At 35.2% G+C, this 20,244-nt stretch overlaps 1 protein-coding gene across 7 annotated transcripts in view; it reads left to right on the plus strand.

Annotated features, from left to right (window-relative positions):
* LOC150096138 (uncharacterized) overlaps positions 1–20,244 on the plus strand; it is a 205,330-nt gene that overhangs the window by 98,197 nt on the left and 86,889 nt on the right. For 6 of the 7 annotated variants that reach the window (XM_090408911.1, XM_090408915.1, XM_090408913.1 and 3 more), the window contains 2 exons: positions 3,725–3,817; positions 12,400–12,485. In XM_090408911.1, the coding sequence (XP_090265037.1) occupies positions 3,725–3,817; positions 12,400–12,485 (179 nt within the window). The remainder of the gene's footprint in view (positions 1–3,724; positions 3,818–12,399; positions 12,486–20,244) is intronic. The other variant, XM_090408912.1, reaches the window with a different exon arrangement.

The following is a 20,244-nucleotide window of genomic DNA, read 5'->3' on the forward strand; positions in this document are numbered from 1 at the left end:
TTCTCCCTCCTGGAAAACACATTCTTTATGATTCCTTATGGAATCATAAAGAATGGAATCATATTTTTCAGTTTGTTGGTTCTTGAGATCATGAATTGCAAGTGAAATTTCTGAAAAAACAGAAAATTGTGTTTTTAGAAAAAAAAACAACTCTTTCACTAACTGTTACATATATATATATGAGAATATGTATTATGCAGTTAAGGGAACAAATCTAAAATAGAAATGTAACAAACAAGTTGTGATTTAATGTTTTATGCAAATAAGCATTGTTTGCATATACAGGTAACCCTCGTATAACGCGGTACTTATACAACGCGGTTTCAATATAACACGGTCTACAAATTGTAGTATCTATCCCTTGTTCAATGCGGTTTCGATATAATGCGCTCTACAATTTCTAGTAACTCTTTATTTTCTAAATTTTTTTTTTCATATTTTTCACCACGAGACTTAAAAATCAAATTTTATCTTCATTGAATTTGTGTCTGCCATTATCGCGCAAGTAGTTATAAGTATCGAATTTAGTTTTATTGTATCACTGAATAAGGTACTGTACAGAGGCTTTTGCAGTCTGTGTCATTCTCAACAAACAGTGCAATTAGAGACAGATGGAATAAAAATGGCGCCAACTAATAAATCACATGTCCCCTCTCACAGAAACTATGCTGTATAGACTTAAGCAAAACAATATGTTGCAACGAAACAGTATCTAACTAAAAACTGTTGTCCAATTTTTCAATTATGAAATAAGTGTTTTTTTATTGCATTTGAAATTCTCAATGTCATTATGACAGATCACAAAGGCTAACTTAAAATAAAAGACTACCAAGAATTGAAACATGCCATATAATGAAAATATAACATATAATGAAAACGCAAACAAGAATCCATAAAATTCAACCAAGGGTTGAAACGTTTGTGTGAGTTGAGCCAGTCAGTAATGAGAAGTTCCATCGGAACGATAAATGACACCCTGTTGTGAATGTGTTAAAAATAATAGTGAATGTTGTTATGACAGTTTCAGATGTTATAAAATTCGATTGAAGAGAATTAGCATTTCAACTCAACATTTGTTAGTTGCTTTTGTCTTTGGGTCATGCGATCTTTTGTTAATACCGCACCAATCATATGCACATCTTTATAGCTGCTGTCTTGAGTAAAACAAAATTCAGCTTGTATGTATTGTAACAATTAAAAAAAGAAATTCAATAATTTATAAGCATATAAAAAGATATCACCTGTAAATCGTTGACGTGCAGCAAAATTCTCAGACGTGCCACCTTTGGCACGAGTACCATAGGTTCGCCATCTAGGGTTTACTGTTAAAGTGTTTATTGTTGAAAATTGTCTTCATTTTCTGCCAGGAAAGTGCATTTAAAATCATAAGTGTGTTATTCCCAAGCAGAGCAGTTTATTTTCTGGTGAGTTACATACATATGTAATGCTTTTTTTTTTAATGTAAAACTTTATTTTTATTGTAATGACCACTAAAACTGCAACGAAAGGGGAAAAACCAACATTGAAGAGGAAATTCATTTCTCTCAAAGAAAAAATTAAAATCTTGGATTGGTTGAAAATTGGAGAAAAACTAGGAGTTGTTGCCAAGGACTCTGAATTTAAATGAATCAACAATTCGAACAATCAAACAAAATGAACATAAAATCCAAGAAAGTGTTATTGTTGGGTAAGTGCAAAGCACATTGCTCGTGTTCGCGATATTCTAATAGAAAAAATGGAGAAATCTCTAATGATTTGGATAGAAGATTAGACTAAAAAAAAAATTCCTTCAGATGGACACCTTATTAAGCAAAAAGCTCTCAAAGTTTATAAACATTTAAAAGAACTTGTCCCCTTTTAAATCAAGATTTAAATTTTGATCAAGATTCTTTAGAAGAAATCTCTCAGCATGGATTTTGTGCCAGTAAGGGTTGGTTCGAAGACTTTAAAAAGTGGTTTCTTTGTATAATCTTAAAATCCAGGGAGAATCAGCATCAGCAGATGTTGAAGCTGCCCGGAAATACCCAGCAGAACTTTTAAAAATCATTAAAGAAGGTGGTTACAGTGCAGACCAGGTGTTCAATGTGGATGAATCTGGGTTATATTGGAAAAAAATGCCAAAACGCACCTATATTTCGAAAAATGAAAGATCAGCACCTGGATTCAAAGTTTCCAAAGATAGAATTACTCTACTGTTTTGTAGTAATGCATCAGGTGATTACATGACAAAACCAATGTTTATTAACCGATCTGCAAATCCTCGTGTGATGAAAGGGCTCGACAAGTCCATCCTAACTCTTTATTGGCGGGCCAACAAAAAGGCAAGGGTTACAGCTGGTATGTTTGAAAATTGGATTTTCAAGTGTTTTGTACCCAATGTAGAAAGTTACACAAAGAAAAAGAATATGGACTTCAAAATTCTACTAATTTTAGATAACGCACCAGGCCACCCAACAAATTTAAGCCATCCGAATATTAAAATAACTTTTTTGCTGCCTAATACTACTTCACTTATTCAACCACTCGACCAAGGAATAATATTAACATTTTAGTCATATTATATTCGGCAAACATTTCAATTAATTTTGGAAAAAATGGAATCTAATCCAAACATGACACTGCCTCAAGCATGGAAAGAGTTTTCAATATTGAATTGTGTAAAAATTATTTCTCTGTCCATTAAGGAATTACAACCCTCTATGCTGAATGCTTGCTGAAAAAAAATATGGCCTGAAGCCATAATGGAACAAAATTTCATACCTCCAGTGGATGCCGAGCTATGTTGTATATATAATAAACGTCGCACACATTTTTGGTGGAGAGGGCTTTTGTGATATGGTTGAAAATGAAATTAGTGAATTAATTGATGGAGAAACAGATTTAAATGAGGAGGAACTGGTACAATTAATAGATGGCATCGACCCAAATGGCGGGGAAAGTTCTGCCAAAGATTCTGATGGTGATGAATCCGTTAAAGAATTCAGTTTAAAGAAATTAGCAGAAGAATTGGACTTGGCAAGAAAGTTAGGAAGTTATTTTACGGATAATGATCCCTCAATGGAGCGCTTGGGAAAATTCACGAGACCATTAGATATTTGTTTAGCGCCATATTATGAATTTAATAAAAAAATTGCAACATAGTGGAAACCAAAGTCTTATTACTGACTTCTTGATGACTAAACCAGCCGAAATATGCAATGAGAATTATACAAATGATGTCCAAGAGATTTCAAGTGGTGATGACCTCCGGCCACTTAAAGAACATCTACAAAATGTTATTTCTGAAGACAGCGATGATGATTAAAATATGCGCTTTATTTTATTGTGTCTAAAACATTTATGCATTACGTGCAATGAAATTTATGTACAATTTGTAATTTTTATAATTTTATACTACGTATTTGTCATAGTTTATGTTTTCTTAACTTACATGAATTATCTGAATTAAATAAAAATATTGTTTTTGTTGGATATGTCATTGTTGTTTATGTAATTAAAAAAAATGATTTCGGAACCTAACCCTACTTTTTATGTGATCTAAGTCTCGTATAATGCGATTTATATACGGCATTTCTGTGGAACCTAACATCCGCGTTATACGAGGGTTACCTGTGTGTGTGTATGTATATATATATATATAAACTTAAATGTTGCTGTGTGTGTATTCAAAACACCCCAATTATTTATATGATCTGAATAGTTTTTATTATTATTTTTTTTTAAGCCACATATTTTTTCTGGAGATTTGATAAATGAAAAGGATGTTGAAAGTATACTAGAAAGCACTGTAAGAAATCTAGGATGCTTGGATATTTTAGTAAGTGAAAAAAAAATTAATTACTGTATAAATTGATACAGGGTGTCCTGTAAGTCAAAATATGAATAACTTTTTTGATCATTAATTTTTTTTTTCATTTTTTTTTTCAGGTACTCTAAGGAACAGTTAGAAAATTAATCATGGAAAAGTTTACAACCCAACAATGAACCAAAATCGTGTAATTTTATTTTGAAAATCAGTATTCAGTTATTCGATTATGTAATATTACAAAGATCTGTAATTAATTGGCCATCAGGTTCTCCAGATCTGATAACTCCTGACTTCTTCCTGTGGGAGTTACTTGAAGGTGATTGCAAACAAGCCCAAGACAATCCAACAGCTAGATGAGAACATTCGTGCAAATATTAGGTTGCTGCAGCTAGAAACATTAATAGCTATCATAGAACATGCCATAGAAAGAATCCATCTTTGTGAAGCCAATGGAAGGCATTTATGTGATGTGGTTTATCATATAATTTTTAAAAAAATCTCCAGGGTCTATATTTCATGCTAACAAAAAAAAAAAAAAGAATAAAAATAATAAATAAAAAAGTTATTAAAGATTTAAACCCCTTCGTGACTTATGGGCCATGCTATACATATTCCAAGCTATACACATTGCCAACCAGGCTGGCCGAGTGGTTAGCGTGTTCGCTCTCCAGTCAGGAGGCTGCGGATTCGAATCCCGCTGTGGGCATGGATGTTTGTGATTGTCTGTGGAAATACTAGTGGTGGTGGTCAGCAGTAAATGGCATTGTAGTTGCGGTCAGTTGGTGAATTGTGAGTGGTGGAGACGGAGAGTTGTAGAGTAGATGCCCTTCCTCGGAGTCTTTGAACTCCCTGGAGGTGACAAATAATAATAATAATATTCTTAATTTTAAGCACTGTATGTATTGTAAGTACCATTATAGAAGAATTACTCACTTGTCTTCCATATGTGATTATTTCCCCATGAAAAATTTTGCAACATTCATTCTGGTTTAAAGGCAAATCACTGTAGTAGATACTGTATCATCCCATACCACACCATATGATTTCATTTCACTGCAGTGGCCCTCACAAGCTTGCAATATGGGAACTGACTGGTGTATGACTGTCATTTAAGTTTTAATAGCATCGTCCATTTTGTCTGTTTCTGTTTTTCTTGATTGTATAATTTTCTGTGATATCATTCCAGTGGAATGAATGCAGTAATTATACTGCTGAGCTGCATACTATACAGCTTACATTTGAACACATTATATTAAAAATAAAAATAAAAACTGCCAAAGCTAAATAATCTCAAATGCAGTTATTATTTTATCATATAAAGACCCTTAATCTAGATGTTTACTTGTGCTGGATTATTGTCATTATTGAAATTAAGGGATATGAAGTGGCAGGTGCAGTTTATCCTTTTCCCATTACCATTTGTTACTTTCCTATACAGACTACAGATGTTCAGTAAACAGTAAAACAAAAACATTATTAGTAACAGCTGTCATAGCAAGAAGAGACTTATTGAATAAATTATATGAAATCAAGTCTGAAATTAAACATTAGCAGTCGAGATATATAAAAACTGTAGAGAAGAAACTGTTTTTACTAAGCTGTACATAAGCAGCCATCTTATACATTCTTTCTTTCTTTCTTACTTACTCTGTGCTGAAGATCCACTTATGCAAGCACTTGAATACTATAAATTATATATTTATCCTTTATCCAATTTTAAGCCAATAAAGTTTGTGCCTGAAGTATCTTCAGGACTGGGGCAACTCGTGCCAAAGGTGGACTGAGTTCTCATCACTTTCTTTAGTATTCCATAATGCAAAGCACATCTCCTTGTGGACATGTATAATGCTATGCATTATGGGAAGGGTCACTACCCAGACCGGTTTCAACCTTTATTGAAGTCTCTTCAGTGGGAGCCAGACCCAGAAGTGAAGATACTTCCTGAAGATGCTTCAGATGCAAACTTTATTTGCTTACACTTGGATAAAGGATTAAACTAACTATATAATTTATAGTCTAACCAAGTGGGGGGGGGGAACTTCCAACGTCTTTCTCTAATCCAGAGTAATTTAATAATAAGGTGTGATGCCCTTTGGCAACTTGTATATGGAAATATGACTTCTGCATTGCTTCAACCTTGGTATCACCTCTGGGTCTGGCTCCCACTGAAGAGACCTCAATAAAGGTCGAAACTGGTCTGGGTAGTAAACCTTCCCATAATGTATAGCATTATACATGTCCACAAGGAGATGTGCTTTGCATTATGGGATACTAAGGAAAGTGATGAGAACTCAGTCCACCTTTACCACGAGTTGCCCCAGTCCTGAAGGTACTTAAGGTGCAAACTTTGTTTGCTTACACTTGGATAAAGGATTAAACTAAATATATAATTTATAGTCTAACCAAGTGAAAAAAAAAAAACTTCCAACACTTGAATACTAATTTTATTCAATGTGGTTCTGGTGGGGTGTCTTTACTTTTCTGAGCAACACTTATCTTATACTGCTCTGGCTGAGCATATAAGGCATTTATTGGAATCATAGTGCATGAATTTTTTTTTTAATCTTTTTATAGAGAATTATTGTTGTATAGTCACAATTGATTAAAAATTTATTTTATGTTCATATACTGACTTTGATTTTTTAAAATTTTTTTACTTTGCTTGTACATGAGATTTTATTTATTTACAAAGAATTAAATGTATTGTTACTGTTGGTCATAAATTTATTTTATATTCATATATAAAGTAGTTATTTAACTTTTTTTTTATTATTTTGCCTGCTTGCACATTAGATTTCATCTACTATTACTTATTTAGCTATTTGTTTTTGCCTTGTGTACTGTAATGTTTGACATGTGCAGTGTAAGAACTTTGGGCCTCTAATTAGCAGGCAATGCTCAACATACAGCCTCTCCCTGTCAGATCAACCCTACATTTCTGTGGTGTGGTCTGTTTTCAAAAAAAGTGCTCTGGTAAAGCCACTGTGTATTTCTGCTACAAATACATGACTGGTGTTCGCTATAAAAGGATAGAGGAAATTGCAACTAAACTCACAAGGCAGTAGATTATCTTCATCGCTCAGTGAAATACCACCACTTGGTTTACTGGAGGCCTAAAGTGGCAAATGCCATGTTTGGTCTCCAGAACAGGAATTCCAGTTTCTATTCCTTCCTTGCCTTTTCTCTACTCCATGCAGTGTGATAGATTATTTTCAGTGTCATTCCAAGTGTAATTAGAGACCAAAAACCTCCTCCACGTCAAGAATTCATTAGTTAAAATAGTGGTGCTCCAGGCTGGCCACCAGTTTGGAACCCCAAACCTATCATTAATGAGTCAGGAAGCCTCCTGGTCAACTGGTGCATAATCTCACTACCACATACTCTTCGGCCATGCCTAAAGAGAGATAATTGAAGTAATGGTGTGGGAGACACTGCTGAGGCCATGTTATGGCAAGGAGACTGGAGATGTCATGTCAATAGTCTATCTCCTCTCACTGAACGTCGCCACTCTGTCCTACCATCTAACCACAAATGAACTTATGTAATTAGTATACAAACAATGACAGTGACACCACAACAAAAATGAATCTCCCTCGTATACTAATTCCAACAATAAAGACACGACACAACCAATCACAACATACAAACCATGCCAGAATCTCCACAATAAAAACTTACTTTCACATCCACTTTACTAACATCTGTGACATTAACAATGTAAATGGTGGAGTATTTCATCCTGGAGGAGGTTTTAATACTAGAGGAATAGGGCAGGCTCAGGGTTTAGAGGTGCAAGAGGAGAGTGTGTTCCAAATACTGAGTACTCTGGATACCAGTAAAGCTGTTGGACTGGATGGTATTTCACCACTGGTTTTGAGAGAATGTGCTAAAGAACTGACAGCTCCGTTGACCTGGCTTTTCAATAAAAGTCTGGCTGCGGGAAAGGTACCCAGGGAATGGAAGGAAGGTAAGATAGTGCCACTGCATAAGGGCGGTAGCAGACTAGAAGTGTGTAATTATAGGCCTGCCTTGTGTGTCATCAGTAGTTGTTAAGGTCCTGGAGAAATTAGTGAGGGACTATATACAGCACTGGGCAGATGAGGGTAATGTTATCTGTGGGAATCAACATGGATTTGTTAACGGGCGCTCTTGCTTTACTAATATGATTGCCTTTTATAATAAAGTGACAAGAGCAGTTGATGAAGAAAGGCATATACTGCCCTTTTTTGGGATTTTGCAAAGGCATTTGACAGGGTCGCACATGATAAGCTGATATTTAAGTTGCAGCACATGGGTTTAAATGTGGTTAGCCAAATGGATTCGGGATCGACTGACTGATAGGTATCAGAGAGTTGTGTGTGGTGGGGCAATATCAAGGAAGCAGAAGGTTACAAGTGGGGTTCCACAGGGCTCAGTACTGGGACCTGCATTGTTCAACCTTTATGTCAATGGATTGCAAGGGGACACTCAGTTGTTTGTGGATGGTGTGAAGCTGAGACGGGTTATCAGTAATAGTGCAGATGTGGCAGTCCTGCAAGAGATGGGCAAATGAATGGGGATGTTGGTTCAATGCAGCAAAATGTAAAGTCTTGAGTTTTGGGATCCATCGATGGGAGGATGCATACTCGATTGGAGGAGCTGTACTGGAGGAGGTAGGGGGAGACGAGATCTGGGGGCGATGATTGATAGAAAACTGAAATTCAGGGAGCATATTGCAAAGGTGGTTAGGTTAACTCAGAGGATTGCTGCAATACTCAGAAGGATGCTGACCTACAGAGATAAAAACAGTTATCTTTCCGTTGTATAAGTCTGATCAGACCACACTTAGACTATTGTTCTCAGATTTGGTCCCCAGGATTTGAAGGGGGATAAATTGACTGTGGAAAGGGTACAGAGGTGGATAACAAAGATGGTTTCAGGACTGTACAATATAAGTTATGAGGATTGACTGGGGGAATGTGGACTGCAGAGTTTGGCGGATAGAAGAAGGAGAGGTGATATGATCGAGACTTTTAAACTGTTGAGAGACAGTTACAGGGTAGACATTGGAGAGTTCTTTCACTTGGTGGAACGGTGGGAAGGAGCGATGACAAGGGGCCATCCCTGGAAGTTATGAAAGGAGGCTGTGCGCAAGAGGGTCAGGAGTGGTTTCTTTGCATGGAGAGTGGTTAAACCTTGGAATGCATTGCTTGAGAGAGTGGTTGGAGCAGGAATGGTCAATGAGTTCAAGGAGTGGTATGATAAACTTTGTGTTTCCTAAAAACAACCTTGCACGATGAGTCTTTTGACTCCATGGAGGCCTGGATAATAATAATAATAATAAATGGTGTTTACTATTACTTGCAGTTATCCAGGCAGACATCTTATTCTTGACAGAAACCCATATTGCAGCTACATCCAGTACTGTTCCCCTTCAATGCCCATATTACCTACACACTTCATGAGATCTGACATTGCTTGCAGAGAATGGCTAATTTAGAATTTCTTGCTTTTTACCTTCTTTAGATCAAGGTTTCTTTGTCCCCCATTTAGTAACCAACTAATCAGCAATCACCAGTATGGATTCCACCATTCAAGATCTACAGTTGATCTCTTAGCTTACATCACCGGACATGTGCCATGGAAAGATTCAGAGAAACTTGTGCTGTTGCTCTTGACATTACATTTCTAGAGCTTTTTTCATGTTTAGCATCAAGACCTTAAACAAATTGCCATCCTTTTGTCTACCTGCCACCCTTTGTAATTGGGTAGCCAGCTTTTGTATAAAATTAAGAGTAGATTGGATGCTATTTTACATCCAGTCTACTCTTAATTTTATACAAATCCCAAATCCACCCATCATTAGAATATTGTTCATATGTTTGGGGTGGTGAACCTAAAACTTCCCTAAATATTCCAGAGGAAAGCAATTCAGCTCATAGATGATCTCCCCCCCCCTCTCTTACAGATTCACTTCACCTTCTATCTCATAGATGCAATGTTGCTCTGTGTCTACTTTATGGGTACATCAGTGGTCATTGCTCCACTGAACTAGCAAGTATCATTCTTCTATTTTGCATTCCACCTGTTAATAGGGAAAAGCAGTAGCTGCCCAGCATCCCTTTTTTTGTGCAACTGTAAATGCAGTGAACTTGCTTCTACTTTACCTCTTCTATTCTATCTATCTCTGTCCCCTGTAACAGCGTTAATGGCCTTCCTCATGAAATATTTCCCAACAAGTCAATAAACTTCTGTCTCAGTTCTCACCTGTGCCCCTCATTAGTGTGCTTATAGTGTGCCCTCTGATTCTCATTTATGGGATCAGTATGAAATTTTCAGAAGTTTGTAGGTCTCTACCACATCACCCCCTTTTTCTCCTGTTTGCTGGTGTCTGTAGTCCCACATGTCCTTGATTTGTTCTCATAATTTACATTGCACAACCTTGAGGAATTGGAGGGATGACCTTAAAAAGTACTGATGGTAGTGAGGTAACAGGAGCTAGCCAAATAGTTTGAATTACTGAGTGAGCATTTTGCAAGGGTGTACCATCTAGATGGTCACATTGCAATGAAAGATGTGATGTTGACTGATAGGAGAATAGAAGTTGAAGAAATGTTGGTGCTTAAAATATTGCATAACCTCAATACAAACACAGCCATGAGATTAGAAGGCATATTCAACCTGTGTATGTGCAAGGGAATTATCAGCTCCTCTCACCAAGGCTGTTAAATTTAAGCCTCAATACTGGGAAAGTGACAGAAGTAGCAAATATTAGGCCAATCAGCATCTCAGGTGTTATAGTTAAGGTATTGGAGAAATTGATGAATGACAGAATTCAGGACTGGTGGATAGGAATATGATACTTTATAAGGGACAAAGTGATGCATAGGTCTTGCCTTAGTAATTTGCTTACTTTTTATAATAAAGTTACAGTGGAGTTGGGTAAGAGAAAAAGCTACTCAATGATATTGCTAGACTTTGAAAAAGTATTTAACAAGATTCCACATTTGCATAAATTGGAGTAAATGAGGATGGATATGAATCTGATGATTTGGATTAGAGGGTAGTTGATGAACAGATATCAAAGAGTGATTTATGGAGGAGTTGAGCCTAGAAGAAAGCAAGTGATCATTACTACACCACAGGGCTTAGTACATGGTCTTCTGTTAATTTGTATATCAATGATACAGGAAATTATTTGACAGGAAATATTCAGTTGTTTGCTGATGATGCTAAACTAGGAAGAGCAAAAGTAAATGAAGGTGATGCAGATATCCTGCAGGAAGACTTAAGCTATCAGTATGGGCAAAGCTAAATGGCTGCTAGTTTAATGTGGCTAAGTGTAAGGTGATGTACTTAGGGACGAGTTTCAAGATGTGTACTATATTGATGGCACACACACAACTGCAGAAAATTGATGAATGGAATGGTCTATGGAATGTTCCATGTTGACAGTCTATAGGCTTCAGAAATTAGTGATAGGCAAAAAAGAGGAGACAAGATAGAAGTTTTAAGTTATTAAAGGGCTTTTATAGAATTGGCACTGAAGACTTTTTTTTTTCAGTACATGAGAAGAGAGAGAGAACAAGGGATTACTAGTGAAAGTTGTGTAAGAGTGTGGTTAGCAAGGGTATTAGGACAAGATTTTTTGCTTGGAGGCTGATGAATTGGTGGAATGGATTGCCAGACGTGATTGTGAATGCTTCATCGTTGAATGAATTTAAGGAGAGGTATGATAGATATTGTGTGGATAATGGATCTCCCACACTGAGTTTTCTGGAGATATCCCTTTATAATAATATAAAGAGATATCTTTTAAGTTATAATAATATAAAGATAATACCAATAATAATTTAAGGTGTTATAGTCAGAATGTGAGATGAAAAGTTAGAAAAACCAGTGTTTGATGCAAAAATGACAAAAAAAATGAACCACCAGTAGACCAGGAACTGAATAGATTGATTGAGTTCACTTACTAGAAAATGAAAATGTATAAAGTGAAAATAGTGAAGACCTGACAAACATAAGATTAATATGGATGAAAATTGTTGATAGGAGGCTACTTCCCCTTCCCTTTCTTACATCTTTAAGCTCAATAGTATGTCATGGCTAAATAACTTGGCTTCATAAAAACCTAGTTTATGGTTTGGTAGGATAGTTAATCCTGTCTGCATGTTCTGTTGTATTTGTTAGTTGCATGTATTCCCTTGTTGGTTTGTTTGCCTTGCAGAATGAAAAACCCAAGAGGAAAAACCCTGAATGAAAAACAAGTTCCAGGAGGAAAAACAATGTCACTGCTTTATAAAAGTTTTTAAAAAAAAAAAAAAATAAATAAATAAATAAAGTCTTGTAAAATTCTTCACATTCCAATTTGGATTCACACCCAGGTGTTTCCAACAAAAAAGCATTGTAGTGACTGACTGAGCCATGGACACTTTATAGGAGACCACTTATGATGAAAATATAATTGTGTTATGTGTCTCATATATCTCCTTTAGGATACATATCAAACAATGATAATGTGGTGAAAATACATTTATCTTAATTTTTTTTAGAAAAAATCTTGTGTGCAGAAAATAGAAAATAATCTAAAAATACTCTTTTCTGTTTAGGTAAACAGTGCAGGAATAATTGATTTTGGTTCCATTGAAAATACATCTTTGAAACAGTATGACAGAATGTTCAATATTAATGTGAGGTATGTATGTATGCTTCCTCTATATTTTATTTTTAATTACTTCCACTGTTGTCATTATTAATTATTTTTGAGCAGACTGTTCTTAACTATCAGTTTGGTGGGATAACTATTTTTCTGAATCATTTCTCTAAAATTAGATTCCATAGATTTTAAATTTAAAGTGTTTTTTTTTAAATCTCTTAAGCTATAATAGAAAAAGGGAAAAAGAGAGAAAGAGGAAGACCAAGAAAAAGATAAAAACATATTCGAAATAAAGAGAAAAGCAAAAAGAAGAGAAGAATGGAAGGAAATGCTGCTGAGCCCAATCATAAGACTGATGCAATAGAAGAAGTTATAAAAGAATTTGTTTCTCCATCTGTTGGTTTTGGTTTAAATATCTTCATTTTAAAAGTAGCTTTAAACAAAATACAGTCTTCATAGTGAAGAATTTATGGAGAGACACAACACATGTGTTAGAATAATTACTTTTCTAAACATTAGGAAAGTAACATTTGACATTTCAACCTCTGTATTGAGGTCATCATCAGGAAAAATACATATGCTATCTTATACATGTCTGTGCAGTTAGCCTAGTGGCTGTGCACTTCGTAACCATATGCCTGGGGAAGGAGTGTCCTAGGTTCGTTTCCCATCAGAGACGTGAGAATCTTCCTCAGCCATAGTCAAGTTAGCCAGTTTTGGGCATGGGCAGTAGGGTTTTTTCCCCCAGTTTAGCTGGGTTTTTCATCCCGCAAGCAGGCAAACCGGCCCTGTGAACACACACGGACTACAGTGATGAATACCTCCAATGGGGATGCAGCAGAGGAGTGATGTGCCGGCTGCATTATTTTGCCGTGACTCCTCATTAGGAGGAGACCCAATCCGTCTGAATCAGATGGAAGGGAGAGATAGATAGATAGATAGATAGATCTTATTCATATGTATTACATGACACTCTGCTATACAAAAGTAAAATGAATCTAAATGATTGTTAATCTTTTAACCTAGCCTGACCTCTTGTGGGAAAAATAAATACACTACAATAAAATTAAAATAAATAAATAAAATAAAAACAGAACCACATTAAACATTTCTAAAGTCCTCTTGTATTGTGATTTTCTTCTGGGCTTATTCTGGTTGTTATAAGGTTTGCAGATGAGCAAACCTTATACGAGTTTTACCATAGTAGAGGTATTTAATGAGTTGTTTGTGTTTGTTTTTTCTGATTAGGATGGTGTGTCATGTTTCCACTATGTAAGGTAGGTTACAGGTACATTGGATTTTGTATACCCCTGAGTGGGCCAAGTATGGAAGAGGGTCTTTGGAAGAGCTAAGTAAATTTCTTAATTTTGTCAGGGGTTTGAAAGTAGTCTTAATGTTGTATTTATGTAGTGTTCTGTCTATTTTTTCTGAAATGCCTTTGATATAGGGTATGGCATTCTTATAATCTTTGTTTTTAATGGCATTTTTATGGAGGATTTTGTGAACCTTCTTTCATTATAGCCATTTTTTACAAATGTTTGGTTAGCGATTTCAAATTCTTGGTTCAGAGCTTGTTCATTAGAGCAAATTGTTAGGACTCTGTGTTTGAGGGTGCTTATGACTCCTGGTTTTTGTGTTGGATGGTGGTATGAATTTTTATGTATGTAAAAGAAAGAATTAAACAAAATACGGTAATTGGATATTTTTTCTAGATGTGTATTCATATAAATGTATTAAATCTTATTATTATTATGACTACCTTATTATTTTTAAAATTTAATATATTAAATTTCTAATCAATCCTTCAGTGTTTTGTGATTCTTAAAACTACTTATCTTGTCAGTGGAAAATTTCATATAATCTAGCTTCTTTAGTCATTTAATCCAAGATACATATTAGCAGAAAATTATTATTATTATTATTATTATTTGACACCTCCAGGGAGTCCAAAGACTCATCGAGGGAGAGTGTGCCAACAGCATCGAACGATTAGTCCCCTTCCAACTACTAACCGCGCTCAAACTTACTTAACTGAGCCATTAGTAGCAGAGGCTCTACCAATCGACCAACTTTTGCCGGCAAAATGATGGGATATTTATCTGTGAGTTGTCTTCCATCCTCCTAAATAAATCCAGGACAAGTCTACAAGATTCCCTGACTAAATTGAATAACTGTTGTAATAAATTTGGCAAATTAGCAATAAAATTTTGAAAATTAGCAATAAAAAGACAAAAGCAATGGAAATAGGCAGAAACATTGAAACATCAACTATATCCTGAATGGTGAACCTATAGAACAAGTACAACTTTTCAGCTATTTAGTAACAATTTTTTAGTGAAGATGGTAAATTAAATATGGAAATAGACAAAAGCATTATTATAGCTGGTATAGTAGGAAGTCAGCTGAATAAATTTATATGGAATAAGAAAGAAATTAGTCAAAACACTAAATTAGCTGTATAGGAGAGAGTGCTCAAACCAATTTCAACTTATAAATCTGAGAGCCAGATTAGAAATTAAACTCTTGATCAAAGATTAGAGACCACAGAAATGAGAGTTGTTCTGAGAAAGATTAGGGGAGTGAATAGTTGACATCAATGGCAGTATCATCTTAAAAATGAAAATATTAGGAAAGAACTTGATAATGCTATCATTCAGGAATGAGTTAGCAGACCTAATCTCAGGAAGTATGTCCACTTAAACAGAATGAGAGAGGAAAGATTACCTAAACAAGGTAATCTTTGTCTGAGTCGAGACAAAGTCTTTGTCAAGAGTACCTTAACAAGGTAATCTTGTTTAGGTACTCTTTTTTTTCTGCCATCGTGGCAGAAAAATTACCCAGACCAAGATTTAGGTAGATTGATACAGTAAAAAGTGCCTTACAAGAAAGATATATAAGATCTGATTATATTGGAATGTTGATAGATAACAGGCTGATCTTGAGGGTAAATTTTGGATAGGAAATTAGTAATGATGCAACTTTTCATGTAGTACTATCACAACATCCTTTATCCCCCCCCCCCATCCCCAAGGGTTTATGTCAGGAATTTGATGGTGATTATCTTCCGGAAACAATATCCCTCAATAATTTTAAAAGGGTTAATTTTCTTTTCTTTTTTTTTTTTTCTATGAACTTCTTCTTAAAAGAATGAAAGAAGTTTAAAAAGTTTTTTTATAATTGCACCACCATCATCACATTCCTGATATGTACAGTATAGGATAATTAGGATAGTACTACATGAAAAAGTTCCACCATTACTAACTTCTGCTCAACAATTTTCTTTCAAATTAATCTGTTATCTGTCAAGACTCCCACATCATCAGATCTTGTATTTCTGTCTTTTAAGTTACTTTTTACTGTATCATTCCATCTACATTTTGACCTTCCTCTGGGTCTTTTACTGCCATCCTGGCAAAGAACACTTGTTTTGCTAATCTTTCTGTTCTCATTCTGTTTAAGTGGTCATACCACCTGAGATTAGCTCTGTTAACAATGTCAAGTTCTTTCGTAATATCCTCATTTTTAATATGATACTGCCATTGATGCCATCTGTTCAGTCCTCTAATCTTTCTCAGCATTCTCACATCTGTGGTTTCCAGTCTTTGATCAAGAGTTTTATTTCTAATCCAGCTCCCAGATTCATAAGTTAAAATTGGTGTGAACATTGTCTTGTATACAGCTAGTTTAGTGTTTCAACTAATCTCTCTCTCTCTCTCTCTCTCTCTCTTATTCTATAAAAATTTATTCAGTTGACTTCCTATCATACCAGCTTTACTAACTCTGTTGTCTATTTCCATATTTCATTTATCATCTTTACTAAAAATTGTGCCTAAATAGCTGAAACGTTTTACTTGTTCTATAGGTTCACCATTCAGGATATAGTTGATGTTTTCATTGTTTCTACCTATTTTCATTGATTTTGTCTATTTATTTCTGATTTTCATACCAAATTTATTACAACAGTTATTCAATTTAGTCAGGGAATCTTGCAGACTTGTGCTCGATTTATTCAGAAGTACAATGATATCTGAATAAAGTAAAGATCTAAGATTAACATTGCCAATTTTGATATCTGATTTAATATCACTTTCCTTCATAATGTGATCCATATAGATAATGAATAACAGAGGGGGATAATGCCCATTCTTGTCTGACACCAGAGTTAATGTCAAACCATCTTCCTGTACTTCCTTCAATTCTATTTAGAATTGAAGAATTGCTGACTTACAACTCAAATAAAGACTAAGTATTGCTTGATATAATGCCCCATTGACACCATATAACTGTAGCGATTTGAATAGCTTCTCTCTCTCTGCACCTTGTCATATGCCTTTTCCAGATCTGCAAAACTTAAATACATATTTTTTACTAAAATAAAGAGCCAAAAGGCTTCAATTTGGCGATGCAAAATTATATAAATTAAGTGATTTAAGTGATAAAACTATAAAAGTTTTGTATTTGAAAGTTGACCAGAGAGCTTGTGGGAATACACTCACTGCCATACTATGAGTTGTCCCTAGCTGAACCTAATAGCAAGCATGCAAACCGAAGTGCTCATATATTTGGCTACTATTGGTCCATTTTAATAAGGTTTCACTGATATAATCTAACAGCTCTTTGATTTTTGTCAGAGATCAGGCAAAAACCTAAGAAAGCAAAAACTCTCAGTACTAAGGAACTCGAAGTGTTGGAGAGGTGTATTTTCCGTAAGCGAACTCTCGGTCAGTGCATAAAGTATTTACTAAAATAAAGAGCCAAAAGGTTTCAATTTGGTGATGCAAAGCCTTTTGAATGTTTATTTTAGTAAATACGCACTGACTGAGAGTTCGCTTATGGAAAATACACCTCTCTGATGCTTCGATTTCCTTAGTATACTGAGAATTTTTGCTCTCTTAGATTTCTCCTTGATCTCTGATGAAAACCAATGAGTTTGAAACAGCTGTCAGATCACTGAAACCATTATTAAAGTGGACCAATAGTAGGCAAATATACGAGTGCTTTGGCATGCATGCTTGCTAGGTTTGGCTAGATCAACTCGTTGTATGGCGACGAGGGTATTCCCGCAAGCTCTCTGGTCAACTTTCAAATCTGAAACTTTTATAGTTTCTGTATTTGGCTCTGAAATTATGTTGGATTTAATATCCACTTAATTTATATAATTAAATACAAATACTTGTTATATTTCCAAGATTTCTCAACTATTTGTTTTAAAGTAGTTGATCCTGACAACCTGTATTTGGCTTGAATCTAGCTTGTTCTTTGCCAAGCTTCCCTTCTACAATTGTTCTTAGCTGTGTCTCAAGTATACTTGCATAAATCTTACCAGGAACACAAACTAGAGAAATATCGCTGTAATTCTTGCATTCAGTTTTATTTCCCTTTTTAGAGACAGGTACTATGAGAGCTCTGCTCCAATCATTCAGAATTCGATTCTTTGACCATGTCTTCTGAATTATGCAGCGCAGCCACTTGTAAAACTTTCATACCTCCATTTGAGCATTTCTAATTAAATTTCATCTTCTCCAACCAGTGCCGTAACTAGCTTTTCATAGGCCCAGTGCAAGATTTTATTTTTGCCTCCTGTTTTTTTTGGGGGAAAAAAAAAATGCGATAGAAATAGATTGGTTAATTTTTAACTTTAACCAAAAATGTTACGGAATTGCCCCCTTCTCCCCATAGCAAAATTTAAAATTTGAAAATGAAAATATAATACTGATTATTTTTTTGATATCTTATTATTTCAGGCCCTTTTTGTTCTGGCCTGTGCTTGTGCACCTGTTGCACCTGCCTAATTACGGCACTGAATCCAACTGCCTTTCCATGTTTTTGATGGCATTATCTACTTCAAGCATGGATATATATTCCTGACCGCATTCCTGTTGAATGTTTTCTACCACTATGCTGACACTGCTTGTTTCATTTAGTAATCTTTCAAAGTAATTACTCCAGACATTTAGAATATCTTTATCTTCAGTTTTAATGTCACCTTTATCATCTCTGATTCTTTTTACAGTACTTTTTCCTCCACTTCTAAGCTTTTTCAATAGCCTCTAGAATATTTTGCCACCTTGCTGATATTTATATTCTATGTTCTTACCAAAGTCTTTCCATGACTTTTGTTTAGCTAGTTTTACACAGTCCTTAGCTCTTTTTTTTTTTTTTTTTCCTCACAATTTTATCTGTATTCTCTAAGACAACAAGGTGACTTACTTGCCAGGAACTTTCAATATGGTTTCTTCTTTTCCTTGACTGTCTCTTTAACTTCCTGCCTTCACCAGAGAGTTCTGATTTTTATATCCTTGCAGACAACCTCACCACATACTTTCCTAGTTGAATTAATCAATTATCTAAATTAAGGGGGATATTAAATCCCACATTATTTCAAAGCCGAATAAGAAACTCAAAGATCAGAATCAAAGAGTTTCATGCCGAATATAGTGAACTGTAAAAATTTCGGTGGATTGTAGGGTAAGCTAAAGCACATAGTTCAACACTAGGGCAACTCGTAGCAAAGGCAGGTAAAGTTCTGATCACTATTCTTAGTATTACCCATAATGTAAAACATATCTCCTAGGAGATGTCTGGATAGTCACCTTCCACCATAATTATACATTATGGTGGAAGATGACTACTCAGACTGGTTTCGATCTTTATTGAGGTCTCATCAGTCAGTGGATAGACCAGGTAATACTGAGGTTATAGCGAAACGAACTTATATACTTTGCTATATGAGTTGTCAAAAAAGGTGCACCCATAAATTACTTAAATAAAAGAGCCAGTGGGCTTCACTTCGGCGATGTAACATTATTTAAATTAAGGGGATATTAAATCCCACAATATTTCAAAGCCGAATAAGAAACTCAAAGGTCAGAATCAAAGAGTTTCATGCCGAATATAGTAAACTATAAAAATTTCGGCGGATTGTAGCATAAGCTAAAGCACATAGTTTAACACTAGGGCAACTCGTAGCAAAGGTGGGTAAAGTTCTAATCACTATTCTTTACCCACCTTTGCTACGAGTTGCCCGAGTGTTGAACTATGTGCTTTAGTTTACGCTACAATCCGCTGAAATTTTTATAGTTTGCTATATTCAGCATGAAACTCTTTGATTCCGATCTTTGAGTTTCTTATTCAGCTTGGAAATAATGTGGGATTTAATATCCCCCTCATTTAAATAATGTTACATTGCCGAAGTGAAGCCTATTGACTCTTTTATTTAAGGGTGCACCTTTTTTGACAACTCGTATAGCAAAGTATATAAGTTATAACCTCGGTATTACCTGGTCTACCTACTCACTGATGAGACCTCAATAAAGATCGAAACCAGTCTGGGTAGTCACCTTCCACCATAATGTATAATTATGGTGGAAGGTGACTACCCAGACATCTTCTAGGAGATGTCTGGGTAGTCGTCATACATCTCCTAGGAGATGTGTTTTACATTATGGGTAATACTAAGAATAGTGATCAGAACTTTACCCACCTTTGCTACGAGTTGCCCTAGTGTTGATCTATGTGCTTTAGCTTACCCTACAATCTGCCTAAATTTTTATAGTTTACTATATTCGGCATGAAACTCTTTGATTCCGATCTTTGAGTTTCTTATTCAGCTTTGAAATAATGTGGGATTTAATATTCCCTTAATATAAAATGTTACTTCACCGAAGTGAAGCCTATTGGCTCTTTTATTTAAGGAATTAATATTTTCTACAGGGTTTGTCATTGCTACTGAATCTCCAAGGTTTGGTTCTTGTTCGAAAACAAGAACCAAACCTTGGAGATTCAATCAAAGTTGAGC

The sequence above is a fragment of the Typopeltis vanoorti genome, chromosome 19, assembly GCF_054136105.1.
Source record: "Typopeltis vanoorti isolate ZY-2024b chromosome 19, IOZ_Tvanoo_1.0, whole genome shotgun sequence".
NCBI classification, from domain to species: domain Eukaryota; kingdom Metazoa; phylum Arthropoda; class Arachnida; order Uropygi; family Thelyphonidae; genus Typopeltis; species Typopeltis vanoorti.